The sequence below is a fragment of the Vombatus ursinus genome, unplaced genomic scaffold (genome assembly GCF_900497805.2).
Source record: "Vombatus ursinus unplaced genomic scaffold, bare-nosed wombat genome assembly UNPS02014814.1, whole genome shotgun sequence".
NCBI lineage: Eukaryota > Metazoa > Chordata > Mammalia > Diprotodontia > Vombatidae > Vombatus > Vombatus ursinus.
In genome coordinates this window covers 15,832,281-15,855,004 of record NW_020954592.1, presented here as the reverse complement: position 1 = coordinate 15,855,004, position 22,724 = coordinate 15,832,281, and the positions used below count along the sequence as shown (strand labels likewise).

Sequence of the window (22,724 nt, the reverse complement as noted above, 5' to 3'; positions counted from 1 at the left end):
AGTCACTTAACCTCTCAATGCCCTGGGTGACTTTCTAAGACTCTAAGCTACAGAATCATGCTGATCCACATGGGTAGAAGGAATTTCCTCACTGGGAATTCCTTATACCAATGAAATCAAAGGTCCAATGAGTAGATCATGATAAGGGAGCAAGTTCTTTCTTTATTTAAAAAATGGATTTTGAGGGGCATATCATAATAACTTCTTATAAGCAGTGGCTCAATTGCCAAAATGGCCACAGGTTAACAGGACTTAGAGCTTGGAAGCAGAGGTATTCAGGACCCAGCTTGGACTGATTCACAAGAACTCACTTAAATTTTCAGTGTGAAAAAAACTCAGAAAGTTACAAATCAGAGCTTAAATTGTTGTTTTGCTGATTGTTTGGACTTAAGAAAGTGTTGGAGAAAGTGTAAATAACGCAGATTAAACTTGTGTGTGTCTTGCATGAGCCAGTTGTTTAACATTTACCAAGAACAACATTTACCTGGCTTTAGAAATTATCAAATGCCCTCATTTTAAAAGATGATAAACAGAAGTGCTAATGTGACCTGACTTGCCCAATGTCACAAGGGAAACAAATGAAAGAACAAGGATTTGAATTTGGGTCTTTAGGTTTACTCTTTCTACTATACCATGCTTATGGAAAGAAGTCATCAGCAATACTGAAATAGCTATATGTAGAGTAGTGGTGTCAAACTCAAATAGAAATGTGGGCCACTAGACCATATATAAGGGTCCTTGCAGGCCATGTATTGATTTAGAAAAGCACATATGAGCATTTATCTGTTTTATTGTATTTTTCTTTATTTTGTTAAATATTTCTCAATTACATTTTAATTGGTTCTGGCATGTATTTGATACCTCTGATACAGAAGATATTCTAGTAGTAGAGGCAACCAGGTCACTTTGATAGTGTTATGTTATCACATATGATAATATTTCATAGTTTATTTACTGTCCTATTGACTGCCTAGTAACCAGCATAGAGATATTTGTTTCTGACTAACAAGAGAGACACTGGCTATTGTATATTTTTAAAACCCTCTAGTGTATAATAACCCAGACCAGGACAACATCCAAGTTAATCAAGTAATACAATTTATTCCATTCTCATTCCACAAAAGAATTGGAACTCATTCATGTAAAGGCTTCTCTTCCCATTCTTTCTCCCTAGACTGTGATTTTGAACAATGTTTGGCAGATCTTAAGACTATTTTGCCATTGATTCACCTCTTAATTTCAAACATGATCTCACCCAGGACACAACCCTATAATAAAAAACTATTTTAAGTTATTTTGTGTTGGAAGATTGTTCCAAAAGTATTTTCTGATGCATGGATTTGTGTTTTTATCTTTTTTCCCCTGAAATGCCAACCAAAAATGTGCTATTTTTTTCTTTAAAAAATATTTTTGCCAGATATGGTATGATCTCTGCTACTGGGGAAGTTGAGGCTGGTGGCTCTCTTGAGCTCATGAGTTCTGAGCTGCAATAAGGCTAAAGCTGATACACACTAAGTCTGGGGCCAAAAAGATGAGCCTGAAGAGTTGGGGATCATCACGTTTCCTAAGGAGCAATGAAAAGACCCAGATTAGAAACAGAGCAGGTCAAAACTTCCATGTCAATCAGAAGTGGGATCAGGCCTTTGAGTGACTGCTGAACTTCCAACCTGAGCTAAATAGAGAGTCAAAAAAAAAAGATATTTTTACATCATCATATTTCTTCCTCCCCACTCAGAGAGCTCCTATGACAGATTAAAAAAAGAAGAAGAAAACCTCCCCAGCAAAATCAGTCAATAGATCTTTAAAATCTGATTTTGCAGGAAATATTTTACACTTGAGGACCATCCTTTCCTCTATCTCTGCAAAGGAGTGGGAGAGGTTTCTTCTTAGATCTCTTCTTTGAGGATAAACTATACACACACACATTCATCTTGCAATTGTTATTCCATTTACATTGTTGTAATTATTGTGTGTGTGTGTATATATACATGTATGTATATATGTATATATATCATATATATATATTTAGTTCTGCTTACTTCAGTTTTCATCAGTTCATGTAAATCTTTCCATGCTATATTCACCATGTTTGTAATTTTTTGCATTACAATAATATTCTGCTACATTCATATTTTGCAGTTTATTTAGTTATTCCCAATTAATGAATATCCATTTTGTTTCTAGTGCTTTATTACCACAAAAGTCCTGCTATACATATTTTGGTCTTTATAAAGTCTTTCTTTTTGTCAGCAATCTCCTTGGGGTATATGCTCAGCCTTACAATCTGAGTCAACAGGTACAGACATTTTTAGCCATCTTATTTGCATAATTCCAAATTGTTTTCCAAAATGGTTGTACTAATCCATGTTTCCCCAAACAATGTATTATTGTGCATTTCTTTCCCTACCCCCTCCAACCTTGACTATTCCTGTGTTTTGTCATCTTTTCTAATTTTCTGGTCTGAGGTATTACCTCAGCATTATTTTGGCTGGCATTTTTCTTATTATTAATGATTTGCAGCATTCTTTTCATATGGCTGTTAATAGTGTGCAACTGTTCTTTTGAGAACTGTTTGTTCATATCTATTGACCACTGATAAACACTAGTATTAATTTACCCTGGTATAAACCAGGATAAATTCTTGGGCACATGGCCAAGGGTTCAATCAAGAGTTGGTTTCTGAAAGTCATTTTCTCCCTCTTGTGGGCTTATTCATGAAGTTCCCTTTGCGCACAGTATAACTTTTATACTGGGCTCCCTGTAGAGTCTTGAAATCACCCTCCCTTAATTTGTTTAGAATTGATTGTCCTTGGCTCTTGATGCAGACACTGTGTCAACTGTTCCAGGAAAACTCCTAGGATTAGAATGACAATGAAAAAATCCAAATCTCTTGTCCTTTGAAGTTCACAAGATTTTCCTTGTGGTGTGGGTGGGGATAGGAGTGGTAGTGGTGGTGACCTTTGATAAAACTAAAACTGAAGCTGAGGCTGAGGCTCTTCTCTCTGACTCCAAGCAATGATTTTTAGAGACTTTGCTGAATGGCTCCTACCACTTAACTGCCAGTTGCTTGAATGCCCGATTCCAAATAAATTTGTTGATTTTATATGTGACCCACAGAGCTTGACTAAAAAAACATAATTGTAGCTACACTTATATTGTTTGAATGATTGATTGGTTGATTCATGGAGTTATCTAGGTCTTTTCAACAAAAACATTTCTTTTACTGGTGTTTCTGTATGGTAGGAAGACCTGGAACACCATTGTTTCCAAAGAATCAGACATGAGCAGCATCAGAAGGCAACAGAAGGCCGTGTAGTGGATGTGGCTTAGAGTGGGATGTAATGTTGAATTGATGAAGAATTCAGGAGAAGAACAGGAGTAAAGGATCTTACCAAAGAAGTACATGATAGACATTATGGACCCATAATGTGGCAAGAGCATAAGATGATAAATGAATGGCCAGAATGCTCCACTGATTGAGATATCCACCATCTAGATATCAGGAGACAGGAACAAAGAAGGCTTCTAGCACATTGTGGTGAACTTGGATGACAAATGGGTAGGCATAGCTGGTTTGTGATCATCTGTGTCAATGTATATCATTGGAAAGAACTCCCAAGGCAATGAAATAATAGATCCATTTGAGTATGTATGTATTTACATATGTATATATTATATAAGTAATCTATATATATGTTGTATACATATATAGATACACATGTATATATTTGATTGTTTACATACTATGTGTATATACACATAAATACATGTACATGTATGCACACAGATATATGATATACACACATACATATACATTGTATGTATATTATATATGTATATACACACAAATGTGTAAACACTCAAATGGGTCTGTTTTATGTGTTTGTGTGTGTGTGTATACACACACATACTAATGTGATATAATGAGTTAACAAATCTAGAAAAAAATGTATTCAGATATGACCACAGCCTTCCAGGGCTTGTGTTTCTCTTCAAATTTTTTATTGATGCCTTTTGTTTTTATATCATGGGCATTTCCAAATATACTCCTCTTGCCTAAAAAACTCCCTTGAGGTAAACTAAAACAGTTAAATGAAGCCAACTGAAATGTTCTGGAGCCAGCTTGAACTGGCTAGAAAGAGCTAATTGTTACATTTTCAGGGTGAGCATTTACACTTCGGAAATCAGCAAATGCTACAAATCAGGACTTAATTTATTGTTTTGTTGATTGTCTAGACATGAGAAAGTGATAGAGAAAATATTTATAATGCAAATTAAACTTAAATATGTGTCCAGCATACTTTTTCTTTTCCCAAAGTTGATTATTAAACATTTACCAGCACACCACTGATCTCATAGTGTATGTAGCATTTTTCACCTGTAGTCCCCTCACCTCTCTACTGAAAGGAGGGAGATGCTTCCTTTTATCTTCTCCATACCAAAATTCTATATTTAATTTCTGAAAGACAGACAGAAAACATCATCAACAATAACAAATCCCAGGTTCCTTTTCAATTCTGTTCTTGGGAATTTATGATGTTATTAAAAAAAGGGAAGGGGGGCTCATAAAATATGCTTTCATTTAGAGAAGTTCTCTAACATTTGGACCATGATTGAGATTCCCACAGTGAACTAGGAAGGAAGCTTCCTAGCCATTTTCTTTTTATATGCCTGGAGCAACCAGCGCTATCCTGCCATAACCCAGAATTCTAGCAAATTCACACAGGAAATTCATACATATACGTTGACCGCAGATATTTATGAGAAGCAAAACTAGGTCAGGAAAAACAAACAAACAAACTCAACAACAACTTACAGCAGAGTAAGGAAACAAGCTCTGAAATGGATACTAGGTGCCATCAATCTCTGTCTCTCTGGTAACTCCCATGAGTTCCCATGTCTCCTCTTTAGCCTGGGATGGGAAATTACATCATTGCTGCTGCTGTTGCGTGTTGCAGCTCCCAGCTTCTTCTCCTCCATCTGCTTTCTCTTTCTACACTGTTTTCTGTGATGATTCCAGGAAAGTTAAAACTAAACATCCCAGGGGTTATGTTTTTATTCCCTGGAGGAACAGATCAGCCTGTGGGGATGGATTCCAACAGATTCTAGATTTTCTGTGATTGAAGGAAATAGTGTACCCTTTAATAAACCCAGATTTGACATTCCCATTAAGATAGTGATGTGATAGTTTGAAAAGAAGCACAGTTCTCACACACATGCCCTAAAGGACCCCAGATAGAATAATGATGAACAAAACTAACGAGAAAGAGAAGGAAGCTCTTGTACCCAGTCTAGAACTGCACAACGAGATGGTCAGAGGTCAGAGAATGGAAGGGAGGAAAACTAGAATGAGCTCAGCTAAATAACTCTCAAGTCAGAGGACTCTTAGTCTGGGGACACCCTAGGGAAGCCAGCATAAACCTCAGAGAACAAACTGGAAGTTGGTAGAGTATGGGTAGTACCAGAGAAGACAGCATGAGCTCAGGTAATTGAGTCTGAAGCCCGATGGTGCTCTAAATGACTAACCTGCAAGGGTTAGGGGGAAGGGAGTTAAGTCAGCATGAATCCTGTTAATTGAGGATCTGAAGCCAGATCCCAGCCCTGACCTGTCAGAACATAAGCAAAAGATATAGCTTGTCCCCACAGGTCACAGTGCAAGGATACAGGTCATCCCTGTGCACTTCTTAAAGAAATGGGATCCACATCAGGGTCCAATCAGTTTGTGGGTGCCCAGGCTCCTTGGGAATCCTGAGATCAGTACAACCTCTAATTATGTGACTAAGGCTTGTCAACAATACAGAAGAAGACAGAATTAATTACTGATAGGGGATTCTGCAAATGTAAGAGACAAGTAGGACTGAGGCTAGCATCCTCAGTGGACCACCAGGATATTGAGACAGAAGTCAGAGACTGAGGCAGAGGGTGGGGTCTAGTGCCAGTCACTTCATTCATAATGGCAATGCCAGGAGCATGCAGATGACAGAGGTGAGAGGATCGATGTGACCCTATCCAAACGATCTGAGAGTGCTAGGAGTCAGAGCCTAGACTTGGCAGGGAGTTTAAATACAAGAACTGAAACTTGAAATATGAATAACTAGAACCCCCCCCACCAAATAATTGATACTATTGGTTAAAAGAAATAGGCAAAGTAAACCAAGAAGAGAATAATTCCACAACAAATACAAGCAAAACTTCAGTGAACAAAATGGCTTAGCCAAAAAACATGTAATGAGGAGAAAATCTTGCCAAAAGGTAAAAACTAAAGTTTACACCTGAAAATGACTTACCTTGGAAAACTGAGTGTAATTCTACATGTAGTATGAAGGGGGAGGGAAGGAAATGGATCTTTAGAATAGAGAATAACAAAGCATTACTGATGTAAAGACCAAACCAGTGCAGAAACTTTGAAATGCAAACATGGGAATTGAATAAACCTAGAAAGTTCTTTTGAGAAATATAAAATGAACGAACATGTTCCTCTGAACTTAGGGGGAGAAAGGGGAAAAAATAGATATCTCAAGATTTTCAGAGAAATGTGGAAAGCTTTCATTCTGTAGAGGAGTAGCTGCCCCCATCTAAGTGAAGCAGGAACAAATGGACAAGTTTCAAGCAGTAGGGGCCATGGTAATCAGTATTGCATGTATGTCCTACACATGTCTACTCTTCTCATTAAGGGTATATACATTTGTGGGAAAGTGAGATTTAAGTTTACGAGAACATTTTTTTTTATTACTATGTTGTTTCCTTAAATGTCTTTGCTTTGAATGAAGTATGTCCTATGGCAGACTATTAAAAGTAAATACACCACTGGGGGCTTGTGGACTACCGTATAGAGAAGATTCTGATCCACAATGTGCCTAGACCTGGGGTAGTTTTCTGGAGGTACACAGGTGAGAGGGTCCCTGGGTGCTACAGATAACATATCCATTACACATTCCAAATGTAATGTTGGGGCCTCTCCAATCCAGGGGAACTGGGGCAACTCCCTCTTTTCCATTTCTGTTAATTCCTCTGGGGAACACAGGGGTGGCTTTTACACAAACTGGCTCTTGGTAATCTCTGTTCGTACATAGAAACCTCAATAAAAAAAATTAAATACAATAAACATCGCAGGAAAAACAATCCTAGAATATGTGTCAATGACATGATTGTTCTTAAGAATGGTTCTGCCAACATTGCCTTTCAAAGACTTCTTCCTCTTTAGCTGAGCTGAATCAATGGTGGGGATGTAGGGATTTTTGCTGTTCACTGAATACTCTTCTGAATGTATAGAAAAGGAGGGCAGGTCAATATCAGTCTCACTGTCATGGTAACAACCATCAAATGACATTGCTTGTACTGCCTCAATGTTATACATTCCAGAAATCTGAAAAAAAAAGTTACAAAATGGAGCAAACAGATATATGGGACAATTACATGGATAAAAAAGTGTTCTAATAGGGGCATACATTCAACATTTTTGAAATGTCGTCTATGGGCAAGGCAACGATTTAGGCAACAGTGCCCTCAAGGACCTAATACTCTCTTAAGAAGAAATGTGTGTATTCACATGCATATATACACATATGTTTGTATGTACGTACATACATATACATATATGTACCCACATACATGCCTAAATTAAAACCTCTATTCCCTCAGCGCTGCTAATCTCAATGCTGTGTTAGGCAGAAAGAGATGTAACTATGTTCATGATCACTAAAGTATGAGTGACTGAAAACTCAACTCTCCCAGAGGCATTTGCTTTTTTTTAAAAAAAGAATATGCATGCTAGTTCAAATGAATCTGTGGTTGGTAAAATTTCAGGCAGTAGAATAAAGTAAAGTAAAAAATTCAGGCAGTGTTTGGGAAGATATTTTTGAAATGAAGAAGATTATAAACGGGTCAGCCTTGCCTGCCCCTTTAGCACTCAACCTCTTAGCATTGACATGGCCCTTCCACACTCCCTCTCAACATCTTGCTTCTTTAATTCCTGTTGTAGTGCACTGGCTAGAGTGCTGGACCTGGAGTCAGGAAGCCCTGAGTTCAAATCCAGCTCTCATATCCTTACTAGTTGTGAGACCCTGGGCAAGTTGTTTAACTTATCTGCTTCAATTTCCTCCTCTGTAAAATGGGGATGACAATAGTACTTACCTCTCTGGGTTGCTGAGAGAATAAAATAAGATAATATTTGTAAAATGTTTGCAAATCTTAAAGTGCTATATAAATCTTAGCTATTGTTATTACTACTATTATCTTTCATTTTAGCATAGTACTTTCATTAGGGGCAGTGAGGTGGCATAACGGATAGAGCACACTGAGCTTGGAATCAGAAAGACTCATCTTCATGAATTCAGATCTGGCCTCAGACACTTACTTGCTGTGTGACCCTGGGCAAGTCACTTCACCCTGTTTGCCTCAGTTTCCTCATCTGTAAAATGAGCTGGAGAAGGCAATGGCAAACCACTCCAGTATCTTTACCAAGAAAATCCCAAAACGGGGACATGAAGACTCAGGCACAACTGAACACACATAACCCTCCCCAATCTTGTTAAATTATATGTCACTTGAGGGTAGGTCTTGAATGCCTTTATACTTTCTACAGCACACAGAACAGATAAGAGGCATTTGATATATATTTACTGAATTAAGTTGAGTTGAATTCAGTTGCCTGGGAGTCTGTACCTTGAGTCAGCTGTCTCTGTATTCCATGAGAAGTACTATGATGTAACAGATAGTGTACTAGGCTTGGACTCTGGTAAACCTGAGTTCAAATCTTATTTAAGAATCTTATTAGCTGCGTGATCTAGGGCAAGTCACTTAGCCTTTAAGAGATTTTGGTTTCTCCATTTGCAAAATGGGGCTAATAAAACTTTCCTAACTTTCACGGAGGTATTTATTGTCAGGAAAGTACTGTGAAAACTAACTCTCTATATGAAGGCAAATTGTTATTTACATAATTTCTCTTCAGTTTCTAAGCTCAGAGATTATTTATATGACCCTTCCCTCAACCCCTCAACAGACATAAACTTATACACACTAACTCTTTTGGCAGTGGAATAGAAATGGCAAAGACGGGGCAGCAGTACCCCATTTGGCATTTCATGGGATTTATGCCTTATTACCCTCTATTTATTACTTTATTACCTTCATTTTTACAGATGAGCAAACTGAGGCCCAAAGATGTTAAGCGACTTTCCCATGGTTTCTAGGTAACAAGTGTCAGAGCCAGGATTTGAATCCAGGTCCTTTGACTCCAAATCTATTGTTCTAATTTACTGTACAGCTATGCTTTATCGAGTAAGCCATAGAAAATGACCATCCATCTTAGAGTAGCTGGTTGAGTTTTGGAGAAATTATAGGGTCATGATCTTGGCTTTGCCTCTTGCAACCTGGGTAATGTTGAGCAGATCACTTAAGCTTTCTGTGCTTCTGTTTCCTTATATTTTGAAGTCCTCTTTGGATTAGACAACTTTTGGGGTCCTTTCCAGATCTCTGTCTATGATTCTCCAAATTTATAAGTTACTATAAAGAGAGAAAGAGGTGAGATGACTAATACATTCAAAGGGCTTGATTATTCTCCTTCGAGCCTAGGAATCTGATTATCTTCTTTGTATGCAATGAGGAAAAGACAAAATTCAAGGGTTATTGTTCAGTCATTTCAGTGGTATACTGACTCTTAGGGACACCATTTTGGGTTTTCTTGGCAAAGATACTGGAGTGGTGTGCCATTGCCTTCTCCAGTTCATTTTACAGATTTGGTAACTGAGGCAAAGAGGGTTAAGGAACTCGCCCAGGGTCACATAGCTGGTAAGTATCTGAGCCAAATTTGAACTCAGGAAGATCAGTCTTCCTGACTCCAGGTCTAGTGCTCTATTCAGTGGACAGGGTATTGAATTTTCAGTCAAAGGAATTAGGTTCCAATCCCACTTTAACTTACTACTTCTGTGACCTTGGGTAAGTCCCTTTACCTCCCTTGGCCTCAGTTCCTTCACTGGCAAAATGAGGAGCATGGCTTCAGAAGTACCATTTAGCTCCTGGTCTACGATTCTTTAATTTTAAAATCTCTACCTTCACTATTTCCTCCCCTCTTCTAGTGAGCGTGAAGCAAAAAATAAGCCCTGAAGACATTGATCTATTAGAAGATGAATGAAATTGGATTTACTTTTTTTGTTAGCCAGCTCTTCCACTTCTACTCCAGAACACATTTCAAGAGGTGGACTGTTCATGGATGAGGGAAGAGTAATCCTCCCTGATCAAACCAGGATGCTAAAGGACTCCTAGCGCATGCTTATATCAGCAATGGGCCTCAATTTATTTTCTTGAGGGAGCAAAGGCTTAACATATTGGGCTTATGATGTCAGTCAGAGTTTGGATGTGAGACTGGACTTTTTCAAAAAGAATCACACAGGAAAAACAAATATGTGAGGCTGTACCTTGCCCCTCTTTTTAAATTGCTTCCTTTCTTCCACTGTGGTGAGGTAATTCACTGCTGCATACTCAATGACGGACAGTAACAAAAAGAGAAAACTGACCCATAAGTAAATATCCACAGCTTTGATATAAGACACCTGAGGCATTGAGGCACTGGCTCCAGTGATAACAGTGGACATTGTCAGCACAGTAGTTATACCTGCCAAGTCAAGGAGAATAAATTATAAATCCAATGAAGTAAGGTCATAGTATCTAAGCCAACTAGGTGGTGCAGGGGTTAGAGTTCTGGGCCTGCAGTCAGGAAGACCTAAGTTTGAGTCTGGCCTCAGACATTTTCTAGCTATATGCTCGGGCAAGTCTCTTAACCTCTCTCAGCCTTAATTTCCTTAACTGTAAAATGGGGATAAATAAAGGACCTATCCTGCAGGGAGAAATAATATTTGCAAAATGCCTGGCACTACATAAGTTGTGTTTCCTTGTTCCTTAACATAGATTCAGGGCTGGAAAGGACCTTAGAAATCATCTAGTCATTTTTCAGATGAGGAAACTGAGGCAACAAAAGGTACAGTGATATGTTCAAAGTCACATGACAATTTTTAAAGCCAGATGTTCTTACCTGAAATTCAGCACTTTTCCATAGTAAGTAATAATAGAACCTCTTGAACCTTATACTTGATTAATCCAAGTAACCAATTTCTTGTTTATAGCCTGACTATTTTTAAAGCAGTAATAGCTAACTAATAAATAAGTAAAATAATAGCTGAAAACAAATTTGAGCTAATTTTAAAGCATGTATTTATTAAATCTAAATTCAAGATCTTTCTGCCTCTCTTTACTTATCTCTTGTTCTCTTTTGTCATCCTTTCCCCCCACTTCTCTTGATCAGGGATGATTAGCTAGGTGCTAGGAATTCAGGGATAGTAACCACAGAAAAGCTGCTCTCAAGTAACTTATTACTTTAAAAAATGGAGGTGAGGAGACACCTACATAAATAACTATGATATGAGTGAAAGCTTGAAAAGTGCAAAGGAGATCAGATAAAATGCAATGAGAAATTTGGAGATGGAAAAGTCAATCACCTGGGGTCAAGGGATGTCAGAGAAGGCTTAAATGGCAGCTAAGATAGGCCAGGAAGGAAGGAAAGTGATGAGGATGTTGCATTAAAGGCTTCAAGGGACAGTGTGAACAAAGCTATGGATAAAGGAGATGTCAGAATGAGAATGGAGGGATGGAATGTCTTCCAATTTTGTGGTTAAACAGACTTTATTAAAGGAAGTGGTACAAGAGACAGCAAGATGACTCAGTGGTTGGGGTGCTGGCCCTGAAGTCAGGAGATCTGAGTTCAAATCTAACCCTGACCCTACTAGCTCTGTGACTCTGGGCAAGTCACTTAATCTCTGTTTTCCTTAATCCACTGGAGAAGGAAATGCCAAACCACTCCAGTATCTATCTTTGCTGAGAAAACCCCACAGACAGCAATGGAGTGTTCTGGTCCACAGGGTCATAAAGAGTTGGACACAACGGAACAACAGCATGAGATAAGACTGAAAAGGTAGATTAGAGTGAGATTGTGTGTGTGTGTGTGTGTGTGTGTGTGTGTGTGTGTGTGTGTGTGTGTGTGTGAGATATGTTTGGGAATTGAGGAATTTGTGGGAATTGAGTGAACCACAGTGACTTCACCTTGTGATTAAATTCTGAATCTAGGTCAGTTCCTTTTCTATTTAATTATGGGTCTAGTCCAATTTCTCTCTTGTGAGAAAACTTTGTTCAATTTTGGGAATTATGAGAAAACTTTACTTGTATTCTTTGAACCCAACCCTGTGTGGTTGGGAAGCTGGACCACCTCTACCTTTTGCTTAGAGACCCTTAACTAAAGACCAAGATTGTGCTGACCAGAAACTCAGTCAGATCTAAAGATGCAAGGAGTTTGTTCACAATTATTCAACTCAGGCGACCCATATGTCTTATCTGAAGACTGGCCCTGTACTGGTCAATCAGTTGCTGTTTCCTTGTTCCTTTGAATGAATATAGACATTTGGGGGGGAATGTAACACCTCTTTTTCTTATTTCAGGGAATTGCACTTGTTCACTCAGTCTTCTCTACCCCAACTTGGAAAGCCTCTAATCTTTCTTTTAATTAAAAATCAGATTACCTAACATTGTATCCTGATTTATATCCTGTTAATTGTCTTCTTTTTATGCACAAAAATATGTCTTCTCCTATATTCAAGGTCCAGTGCCAATCTGAGTGGGCCTGATCCAGATTTGTTGTGCAACGGGCATCCATCATTTAATAAATTGATATGCTTGGAAGCTTGAACCTTTATTTCCTCAGTCATTTCAATTAATCCATATGTCACAGAAAGAGGGTCTCAACAACCAGCATCAATGGTTTATACTTAAAATATAAATAACATTTTCTGAGTATTCGTGTTACACAGTAATTATTTGATTAGATTCTGGCTGGCATATTTTAAATGTATTAAGTCTCCATGAAGAAAGTACAAATGGGATCTTTAGTGACTTTTCAAGTAGTATGAAATCCAAATAGCAGAATGAACCCTAACTGCACAGATCCAGCATGAACATCACTAACTACTACTCACGTCACTTCTGACCCTCAAAACAGTTCTGTGAGATTTCCATTCAAGTCACACATTGAAAACAAAAGTATCTGTACAAAGCCATTGCAGTTTTCCATTTCTTTACTTCCTCATTTTTTTCCAAGAAAAAAAAAACAACAAACCAAAACAACAACAACAACAACAAAAACAAACCAAAACCAAAAACACCAAAACCTCTCAATTCTCTCATTATCCTGGTACGCTAGTGACCCAAGATCCTCTGGTGAAGCATGAGTTTTTGTAGGTTCTATGAAGCTTGTAAAGACTTTGAGCACAGTCCAAGTGATCTGTCTGTTGTCTAAGAATAAGCCCAACTAAGTACCTGAGAGTCTCATTGCCAGCTAGCTGACTGCTAGGTGACAGATTCTTTGGTCATGGAATCCCAAGAAACCTGTCAAGTCAACAAGCATTTGCTAAACATTTACTACAGCCAGGCATTGTTAAACAAAGAAAAAACTTCATGTATCATAATAGTAAGCATTTATGTAGCACTTCAAGATTTGCAAAATACTTCATGTGTTGTTTCCTTTGGTCCCACAACCCTAGGAGGTAGGTGCTATTGTTATGCTCATTTTATAGAGGAAGAAACCGAATCTGAGAGAAAGTTAAGTGACTTACCCAAGGTCACACAGCTAGTTAAGTATGTGAGGCAGGATTTGAGCTTAGTTTTTCCTGACTCTAAGTCCAGTTCTCTGTCCACTATGCCACCTAGCTATCTCAACACAGTGATGACAACACAACACAATTTATGTAATATGAAACTGGCAAATGGTCATAGTATTTTCCCCAGGTTCTTTTTCACTAACGTACTCTGAGCAGAAGAGTAGAAAACCTGAGTGACATTTTTATCTCTGCTATTGGTTAGCTCGATGTCCATCGGGGCCTTATTTTCCTTCTTTCAGGTAGGGATAACCATTACAAGGCAACTAAATCCTTTACTTCACAGTACTTGATACACACATACACACATACACACACACACACACACACACACACGCGTTTGTTTGTTTTACCCAGATCTATGATTTCATTGGTGAAAGAAGCTTAAGGTGAGGAAACTTCTGTCAGTATGATCAGCACCTATTCCCTAGTAGAAAGTTCCAGAGAGTTTCCTTTGACCATTGAGAGGCTAAGAGACTTTCTCAGCACCACTCAGTATTCATCAGGGGCAGGATTTGAAGCTAGGCCTTTTTAATTCCAAGGACCATTCTGTATCCACATCATGCTACCTCCTTATTTTTAATGGCTAGTAATATAATTCTCAATGGGTAAATAAATGGTTTACAATACAGAGGCTTCCACGTCAGAGAAGTCTTATCTCATGTGTTACAAATTAATGAGAGTTGGTCCAACAAAAAAAATGGCATTATCTACATCTCCCAGAGATCAATGAAGCTGCAGCCATTTTCTTTTGTAAGGGTGTTTAAATCAACTCATTTATGTTGGCTTAAATGTATATATTTATTTTAAATGAGCATTCCAGGTCCTAGCCCCATTTCCTTTTTTTCAAAAGTTAATTAAAATTAATTAGATGAGCAGGGAGGAGTGAATAAGGGGGTTACCTTGCTAGGAAATAATGAATTATGAGAACACTCAAATATAGATTCCTAGAGCAATAGGTCTAGGGCTTGAGAACATTATAGCTCCATTAGACATATTTATGGGTCTCTAGCCACTTCTTAGAGATACATTAATCTTGAAAAATAGTATTCCTTTCAAAACCATTAGAGTTAATCTCCCATCAAAAGAATTTTGAATGATCCAAACTGATCATGTACTGAAGAAAGGTTTTCTCTTAGGATCAGAAGCTACTTTTCCAATTCACTTAAAACGTATTTGGTAAAAGTATTTTGTAAAAGTCAAGTCATTTGGACTATAGCTTTGTCTTCTTTAGTGGATAGAGTATTGGAGTCAAGAAGACCTGGATTCTAATCCTACCTCTGACACTTCCCAGCCACATGATCATAGGCTTTCACAACCTTTCTGTGCCTTAGTTTCCATTTCTATAAAATAGTGTTAATAATGCCTATAAGTACCTACTTCACAGGGTTATTGTGAGGTGCAAATGAGAGAATGTATGAAATGCATTGTGCAAACCTTAAAGAGCTAGATAAATGTCAGTCAATACTGCTGTTGCTGTTGTTGCTGCTGCTGCTACTACTACTACTACTACTCTATTACTATTACTATAAGTATTTCATTGTTGTTGAGTCATTTTTCAGTTGTGTCTGACTCTTCATCACCTCATTTGGAGTTTCCTTGGCAAAGATACTGGAGTGGTTTGCTACTACTACTACTACTACTACTACTACTACAACTATTACTGTGACTACTACTACTATTACTACTACTGCTATTACAACTGTTACTACTCCATAGCAATTACTACTGCTATGGCTACTACTATTACTATGGCTACTACTACTACTGCTATTATTACTACTACTACATTACTATTACTGTAGCTATTTTGTTGTTGTTATTGTTGTTCAGGCATTTTTCAGTTGTGTCTGACTCTTCATGACCTGATTTGGTGTTTCCTTGGCAAATTTGTCAAAGATACTGGAGTGGTTTGCCTTTTTCCTCTCCAGCTCATTTTACAGGCCAACAGGGTTAAGCGACTTGCCCAGGGTCACGTAGCTAGCAAATGTCTGAGGCCAGATTTGAACTCTGGAAGAGGAGCCTTCCTGACTCCAGGCCCAGCACTCTATCCACTGTGCTTTCTATCCACTACTTACTACTCTACTACTACCACTAGTCCCACAAGTCTATGCAATATTATTAGAGACCTTATTTTATCCCCCACAGTCTTAAGAAGGGTAATCTTTTATGCCCTTGAGCCTGGGACATATTACCTGGAAGTGAAAGTGAATGAAGAAAATGAAATGCAAATCTCCTGCCTACTTTAGTCATATAGAATTCAGATGGACAGAATTCAGAAGGTCTGGAATGTGGCTGAACTATGCCAAGTCACAGCATTATTTCCCAGCCCATTACCTCTGAGAGCAAACAGAAACTCTTCCATTTGGCATTCAAAGCTCTTCACAACCTGAGCCTCAACTTAGCCTCGTTATATATACTCTATTCATATTCTCTGTAACCGAGTCAAACTTGCTTTTCTGTTCCTCACATGTGATACTCCATTTCTCATCTCAGTGCCTTTGCTCTAGCTGTTGTAGCTGATTGATAAGTAAAAATATTTATAGTTATCCTTTCCACATCATAGGGGTTAGGGGCACTCCTTGCCCCACAACCTGGAAAATCTGTGTAAAATTTTTTGATCCTCCCTTTGTACCTGATAAGTCTGAATTATTATGGTATTTATTAAAAGATAAAATATATTGATGTTATATAACACTATACACATATTTTATGCATTTCTGAGTTTCTAAATTTTTTTTTGTGTCATCTGCTGGGCTTTGTGTATTGTCTGTGGCTTCCTCAAACCTCCCAAAAAATTCCCATTTAATTTCTTATACTGATCCATGATATGGCCAAACCAAATGGGGAAAGTCGCAATGTGGAAGGGTTAACTCCACTTTTTTTTTTAAACCTCAGATCATTCTGCTCCTTATAAACCTCAGTCTAATATGTCTATGGGGGAGGAATAGGGACCAAGAAGAGATCTGGGATATGGGAGAAGCAGAATTAAAGGCAATAGAGATGAAAAAGAAGTTGATTATTAAGTTTACAAGGTTTCAAGAAATCAGGACCTTTGGTAAAAAAAGTTTTCTGGTCTGATAAAAATTTGCTCTAGTCTATTGTGTGTCAGCTGGGAAACATCTCTGATGATCCATCTGCCCCAGAGATTTGCTTCGACCATAGACAGGTCTATCAGAGGGAAAAAACAAAACAAAACAAAAGCTCAATGCTCACTTTGAAACGAATACAGCCTTTTCCTCCTATAGGCTTGGAAGGAAGGGAGGACCATATGTGTACGTAGAAGGGAAAGTGATCTAGACATCCCTCTCTTGTAACTTCAGAACCCTAAGCCTTTCTTTACACAAATGGGTTGCCCAAAACCTTATTGAATACCTAGGCATAATTAAGTTTATTGACTCCTTTCAATTCTATGCCTTTATAAATATGAAGGGTGGATAAAAAGCCCAGCTCTAGTTTCCCAAACATTATCTCCTCTAGTCACAAATATGAGTAGATAGGAGGAGGTAAGCTGGATGCCAGTTGAGGGAAAGAATTGCATCTATGTTAGCCAGGATGCATACTTTAATTTATTAGTGGCTGCAAACTGAAAAACTTCTACTGCTATGTTGTGCACTACCCAGTTCTGGTTCATACCCCTTTGGTAGTTATTGTGGAGCAGTGGACAGAGAGCTGGGCCTAGAGTCAGGAAGACCTGAGTTCAAATCTGGCCTCAGATACTTATTAATTGTGTGACCTTGGGCAAGTCACTTAACCTCTGTTTGCCTCAGTTTCCTCATCTGTAAAATGGGCGCATCTGTAAAAATGTATACCTACCTTCCAGGGCTGTCATGAGGATCAAATGAGATAATAATTATAAAGCACTTGGTACAGTGCCTGGCACATAGTAAGTGCTATATAAATGTTGAGATGATGATGATGATGATGATGATGATAATGATAATGATAATGATGTGACACAATGAAGCAGCTGACAGAACAGTGTACTTAATGTACTGTGAAGGTAGGAAATATAATACTTCCCCAAATCACAAGGATATATTTAGGCTAATAGGGTCATATATTTAAAGTCAGAAAGGCTTAGAGCCTATCTAGTCCAATCTTGTCATTTTTTACAGTGGAGAATGTTGAGGTTCTAGGAGGTTAAATGACTTGCCCAGAGCAAGAATTTAAAACATCCTTCAGCAGTTGTCAGATAGTGCAGAAGCCTCATACATATTTTTACCAGGAAGAATACAGTTGCAAATTAATTATAACAGTTCTTTTTACTACATATTTATGAAGTGGTAGCTGACATATTTTAAGAAAAGAGCTTGAGGCAGTTAGGTGGTACAGTGGATAGAACACAGGCTTTGGAGTCAGGAGGATCTGAGTTAAAATTCAGCTTTCGACACTAGCTGTGTGACCCTGGACAAGTCACTTAACCTCAATTGTCTCAAAAAAGAAAAAAAAGAGCTTTATCATATAGCTCAGAATTGATATTGCTAGACTGGAGTCAGGAAGACTCCATCCAGCTCACATTCAGTTCACATCCAGCCACAGATACTTATTGACTGTGTGACACTGGGCAAGTTCCCTAACCTCGATGCCATCTCAGTTTCCTCAATTATAAAATGGGAATAATAAAAAGCACCTTGCAGGGTTGGTGTGAGGACCAAATGAGATAATATTTGTAAAGTACTTAACACAGTGCTTTACACAGTTTAGCACATAGTAGGCACTATATAAAACCTTTCTCCCTTTTCTTCCCTTTCCTCCTTCTTCCTTCCTCATACAGATTTATCACAGCTTCTCTATGACTTAGGGAATGGTCTCTGAGAACTGCTGGGGCTAACAAATTTGTCCCATTGAAGCTGACCTGAATAGCCTTTGCAAATTTAGCTTAGCCGTTCTTCAGATAGAGGACATAGACATATAGTCTGTGATCAAGTCCATACCTGAAGCCAGCAATCTAGTAGGGTCTGCCAGAGGCTGTGCTCTGAGACATAGCCTTCAAGGACCCAGGCTCATCTGAGTACCACAACGAGGTATTAGAGTAGTTCTGTAGTGGAGGAACAATAATGATAAAGGATAATAATAATAATACCTTTATTCCTCATTTTATTGTGCTTCTCTTCATTATGCTTTACAGATATTGCATTTTTTACTAATTGGAGATTTGTGGCAACCCTGCATTGAGCAAGTCTATTGGCACCATTTTTCCAACAGCATGTACTCACATCGTGACTCTGTGTCAGTTTGGTAAATCTCACAACATTTCAAACTTTTTTCATTATTATTATATGTTATGGTGATCTGTGATCTTTGATGTTATTATAGTAATTGTTTTTGGGCACCACTAACCACACTTATATGAGATCGTGAATTTAATTAATAAATGTTATGTGTGTCCTGATTGTTCCTTGACCTGCTGCTCCCCATCTCTCTCCCTCTCCTTGGGCCTCTGTATTCCCTCAGACAGAACAATATTGAAATTAGGCCAATTAATGACCCTACGATGGCCTCCAAGTTTTCAAGTGAAAGGAAACGTTAATCGGTGAGGCAAACTTCATTTGTTGTCTTATTTTAAGAAATTGACACAACCACCCCAACCTTCAGTAACTATTACCCTGATCAGTCAGTAGCCATCAACATTAAGGCAAGATCATCCACCAGCAAAAAGATTATGACTCACTGAAGGCTCAGATAATGGTTAGTGTTTTATTTTAGCAATGAAGTATTTTTTAATTAAGATTATGTGCATTGTTTTTTTTTAGACAATATTATTGCACACTTAATTGGCTATACTATAGTATAAATATAAGTTTTATATACCCTGGGACACACAAAAATGTTTGTGTGACTCACTTTATTGCAATGTTAATTTTATTGTGGTGATCTGAACTGAACCCACAATATTGCTGAGGTATGCCTGTATAACCCTAACAATCTTTTGAAAGATTCCTACAATTTATGAACATTTAACTTATATGTTAAATATGTTAAATATGTTCCTGGCATAGATTAGACACTAATTAAAATAATTATGAACCACTTATTTTAATCTGTCTTAAGAAAGAACAAAATAAGTAGAAATAAGATTGGCCCTTTTTGGTACAGTGGAAATAGTACTGGATTCAGAGAGATTTGAGTTTGAATCTTGGCTCTTCTATTTACCACTTGTATAACCTTGGGCAAATTACTTAACCTTTCTGGGTCTTAGTTGCATCATCTGTGCATTGTAAAATGAGAAGTTTGATTAGATGATATCTGAACTTCCTTTCATTTCTTAATCTGAATCTTCTACTACTGGTTTTTTAAGTCCGTAAATTACAATGAAATTTAGTTTCTATCTTTCTTGTAATTCTATGTGTTTCAGAGTAGCAAGTAGCATATTCAATAGAATAATCATTTTTCTATGTGTTCTACTCTGAGAGGCACTGAAAAAGTCCCCTTGCTCCCAACTGACTCCTAACTCAGACACCATAGTACCTGAAATTCTACCATCATAAATAAAGTTCTTTGTGCTAAACATTGTTATCTCTCTATGACACACCCTTTTAAAACAAACACATTGGGGAGGGGTGATTTATTGAGTCAGAAACCCCTTAGTATTAAATACTTGATCAGGTAGCTTTTTCCTTAAAGTGGGGAACCAGACCTATGGCAGCATGAACTGGAGGAAGAAAAGGAGGTTGAAGAAAGGCGAAAGATAAAGATGGGATTGCTGAATCTAAACTTGACCTATTTCTCATCTTTGTTGAGGGGTTAGTTATGCCTGATTAAAAGGGAACAACTCAGTATATCACTTCTCTGCTACCCTAGTGCTTCACACACAGCTCTCATGCCTCTTCTTGTCAGACTATCACCTCCACCTCCTGCCCACCCATAACCTGGATTCCACTTGGCTCTGATAAGTGAACTTTGGCATAATATTTCTGAGGCTCAGGTATCTTCCTAGCTACTTCCTGGCTGCTCAATGCCATGCTGCCTCACCTGTCCTTCTCTGTCTTTCTAGTTCTTCTGTATGTTTTGTCTTCTCCCATTACGTTCTTTGAGGCAGGGACTATCTTGCTTTCTTGTATTTGTATCTCTAGCAATTAGCAGAGTGCTTGGAACACTTAATATATTCTCTCTCTCTCTCTCTTTTACTTCCCCTCTCTCCATTATATATGCATGAATATGTGTATATATATATATATACACATATAAATGTATATGTGTGAATATATGTATATATATACATGTATATACATATAAATAAATAAACAAATAAATGAACAAAAAAAATAAATAAAAACATCTCCAAACATCTCTCATTCTCTATGGCTAGCTATTGATTTCAATCTCAGCAGCTCATTACCATTGTCTAGAGGAAGGATCCACACGGAAACATTTAAACAACCTCTGCATTCCACCCCAAATTACTTCCCCCTTCTTTTCTCTCAGTTGCCTATGCAATCATTAACATTGCACAAAGGTTCATGAAGATTTACCCAATGAAACTCTGGCAGGAACAGCTCTTCTATCAATCCAAAATGAAACCCATGACAACATCACCATCAGCATGGCTGGGAAACAGGATTGCAGGACAAAAAAGAAAATATGACTCCTTAGCACAAAGTTAATGAAAAGCCTGTTGTACCAACCTGTTGGGAAAAGTTAAGAATTTCTGTTAGTACAAGTACCTACTCTTCTATCCCCCCCACAATTATCAATCAAGTGTTTATTAAATGCTAACTATGTACCAGGCCCTGTTGTAGGAGCTGAGGATACAAATACACAGAATAAAACAATTGCTACTTTCAAGGAGTTCACATTCTAATCACAGGTAACAAGCTTACTAAAATAATCAAGAATACAGTAAATTATTTCCAAGAAGTAAATGTTGAATTAAATTAAATGAAAGTATGATTGTTTTATTTCAAAGCCAAATGATCTCAAGGAACTCAAGAGTATTCTGCAGGCTGTCCTTTGTAGCAATCCTCTGTGACACTTCACAGTTAAACTTCGTCAAAAATATTTGCAAGTTTTCTGCAAACAAAGCAACTTGCTCCAAGCACTTCAGTGTAATTATTGGACATGGGCAGTCTAAGTTCAACCTAGATTGTGTTTTTTTGTGGGGTTTTTTTTGTGTGTTTGTTTTTTTTTCTGGCTCCTCTAAAGGCAAAATATCAGAAAACAGAAAACTATCCGCTGCAGAGACATTTTGTAGTGAAGAAATTGTATCTTTATCCCTTTCTTTCCTTCTGGTATACATACTTTCATCTTTTTATGAACATTTAAGAGCAGTTTTCCACATCCAGATACATGACTTGTTTAAAAAGACACCCATGATTATGGCCCTCAATCATTCTGTACATCACTAGCGGGCATTGTGTAGCTTCTCTGTAATCTCAACCACATATTGTAAACGTAGTTAGAAAGATCTTTTGCCCAATTTAACAAAATATTTTAAGGTTGTATTCTGCTGGAAAGATAAGAATCTCCAAGTATTTCCTAACTGTGGTTAGAACACTCAACATTTGAGAAAAAAAACCCACTCTCTGAAACACCCAAATTATTACAAGTTGTTGGTCATAAATTTGGGGAGGGAAGCTCAAAACTCAAAGTGTTAAATTTTCTCCTTCCTCAAGTGGATAATTAGAAAAAGAGATGATTTGTCTATTAGGCAAGTTAAAGAAGTCCTACTCCAGGAATACTCCTAAGGTGCTCCTTTCCCAAATGCCAGTGATACTAGTTGGCTGATGATGGAGATTGCAACAGATCTCTCAAGGATTTAAGTCCCAGGGGATAGCCAGCAGAGCACCAAGGGAGTTCAATAACTCAAGTGAAATGCTGGTAAAGGCACCAAGGAGAGGAACCATGGGTGACTTTTACCGCCATTTTCATTTAACAAACCATTAGTACAACAGCCCAAAGACTCCTGACTTTTAAAACCCCAAGATATTTAAATCAATTACTGTACAACCTAGAATGTCTTTGCCCTCAGTGTTTCTTCTTCAATTCCTTCCTGTCCTTCAATGCCTAGCTAAATTTTCCCTCTCT

At 37.8% G+C, this 22,724-nt stretch overlaps 1 protein-coding gene across 1 annotated transcript in view; it reads right to left on the bottom strand.

Moving 5' to 3' along the window:
- Positions 1–7,078: 7,078 nt before the first annotated feature.
- The window catches only part of GABRR3 (gamma-aminobutyric acid type A receptor rho3 subunit), a gene marked incomplete at its 5' end in the record, with an annotated part of 61,150 nt that continues 45,504 nt past the window's right edge, over positions 7,079–22,724 (bottom strand). The window contains 3 exons of the mRNA XM_027835392.1: positions 7,079–7,366; positions 10,416–10,612; positions 21,173–21,325. Of these exons, the coding sequence (XP_027691193.1) occupies positions 7,079–7,366; positions 10,416–10,612; positions 21,173–21,325 (638 nt within the window). The remainder of the gene's footprint in view (positions 7,367–10,415; positions 10,613–21,172; positions 21,326–22,724) is intronic.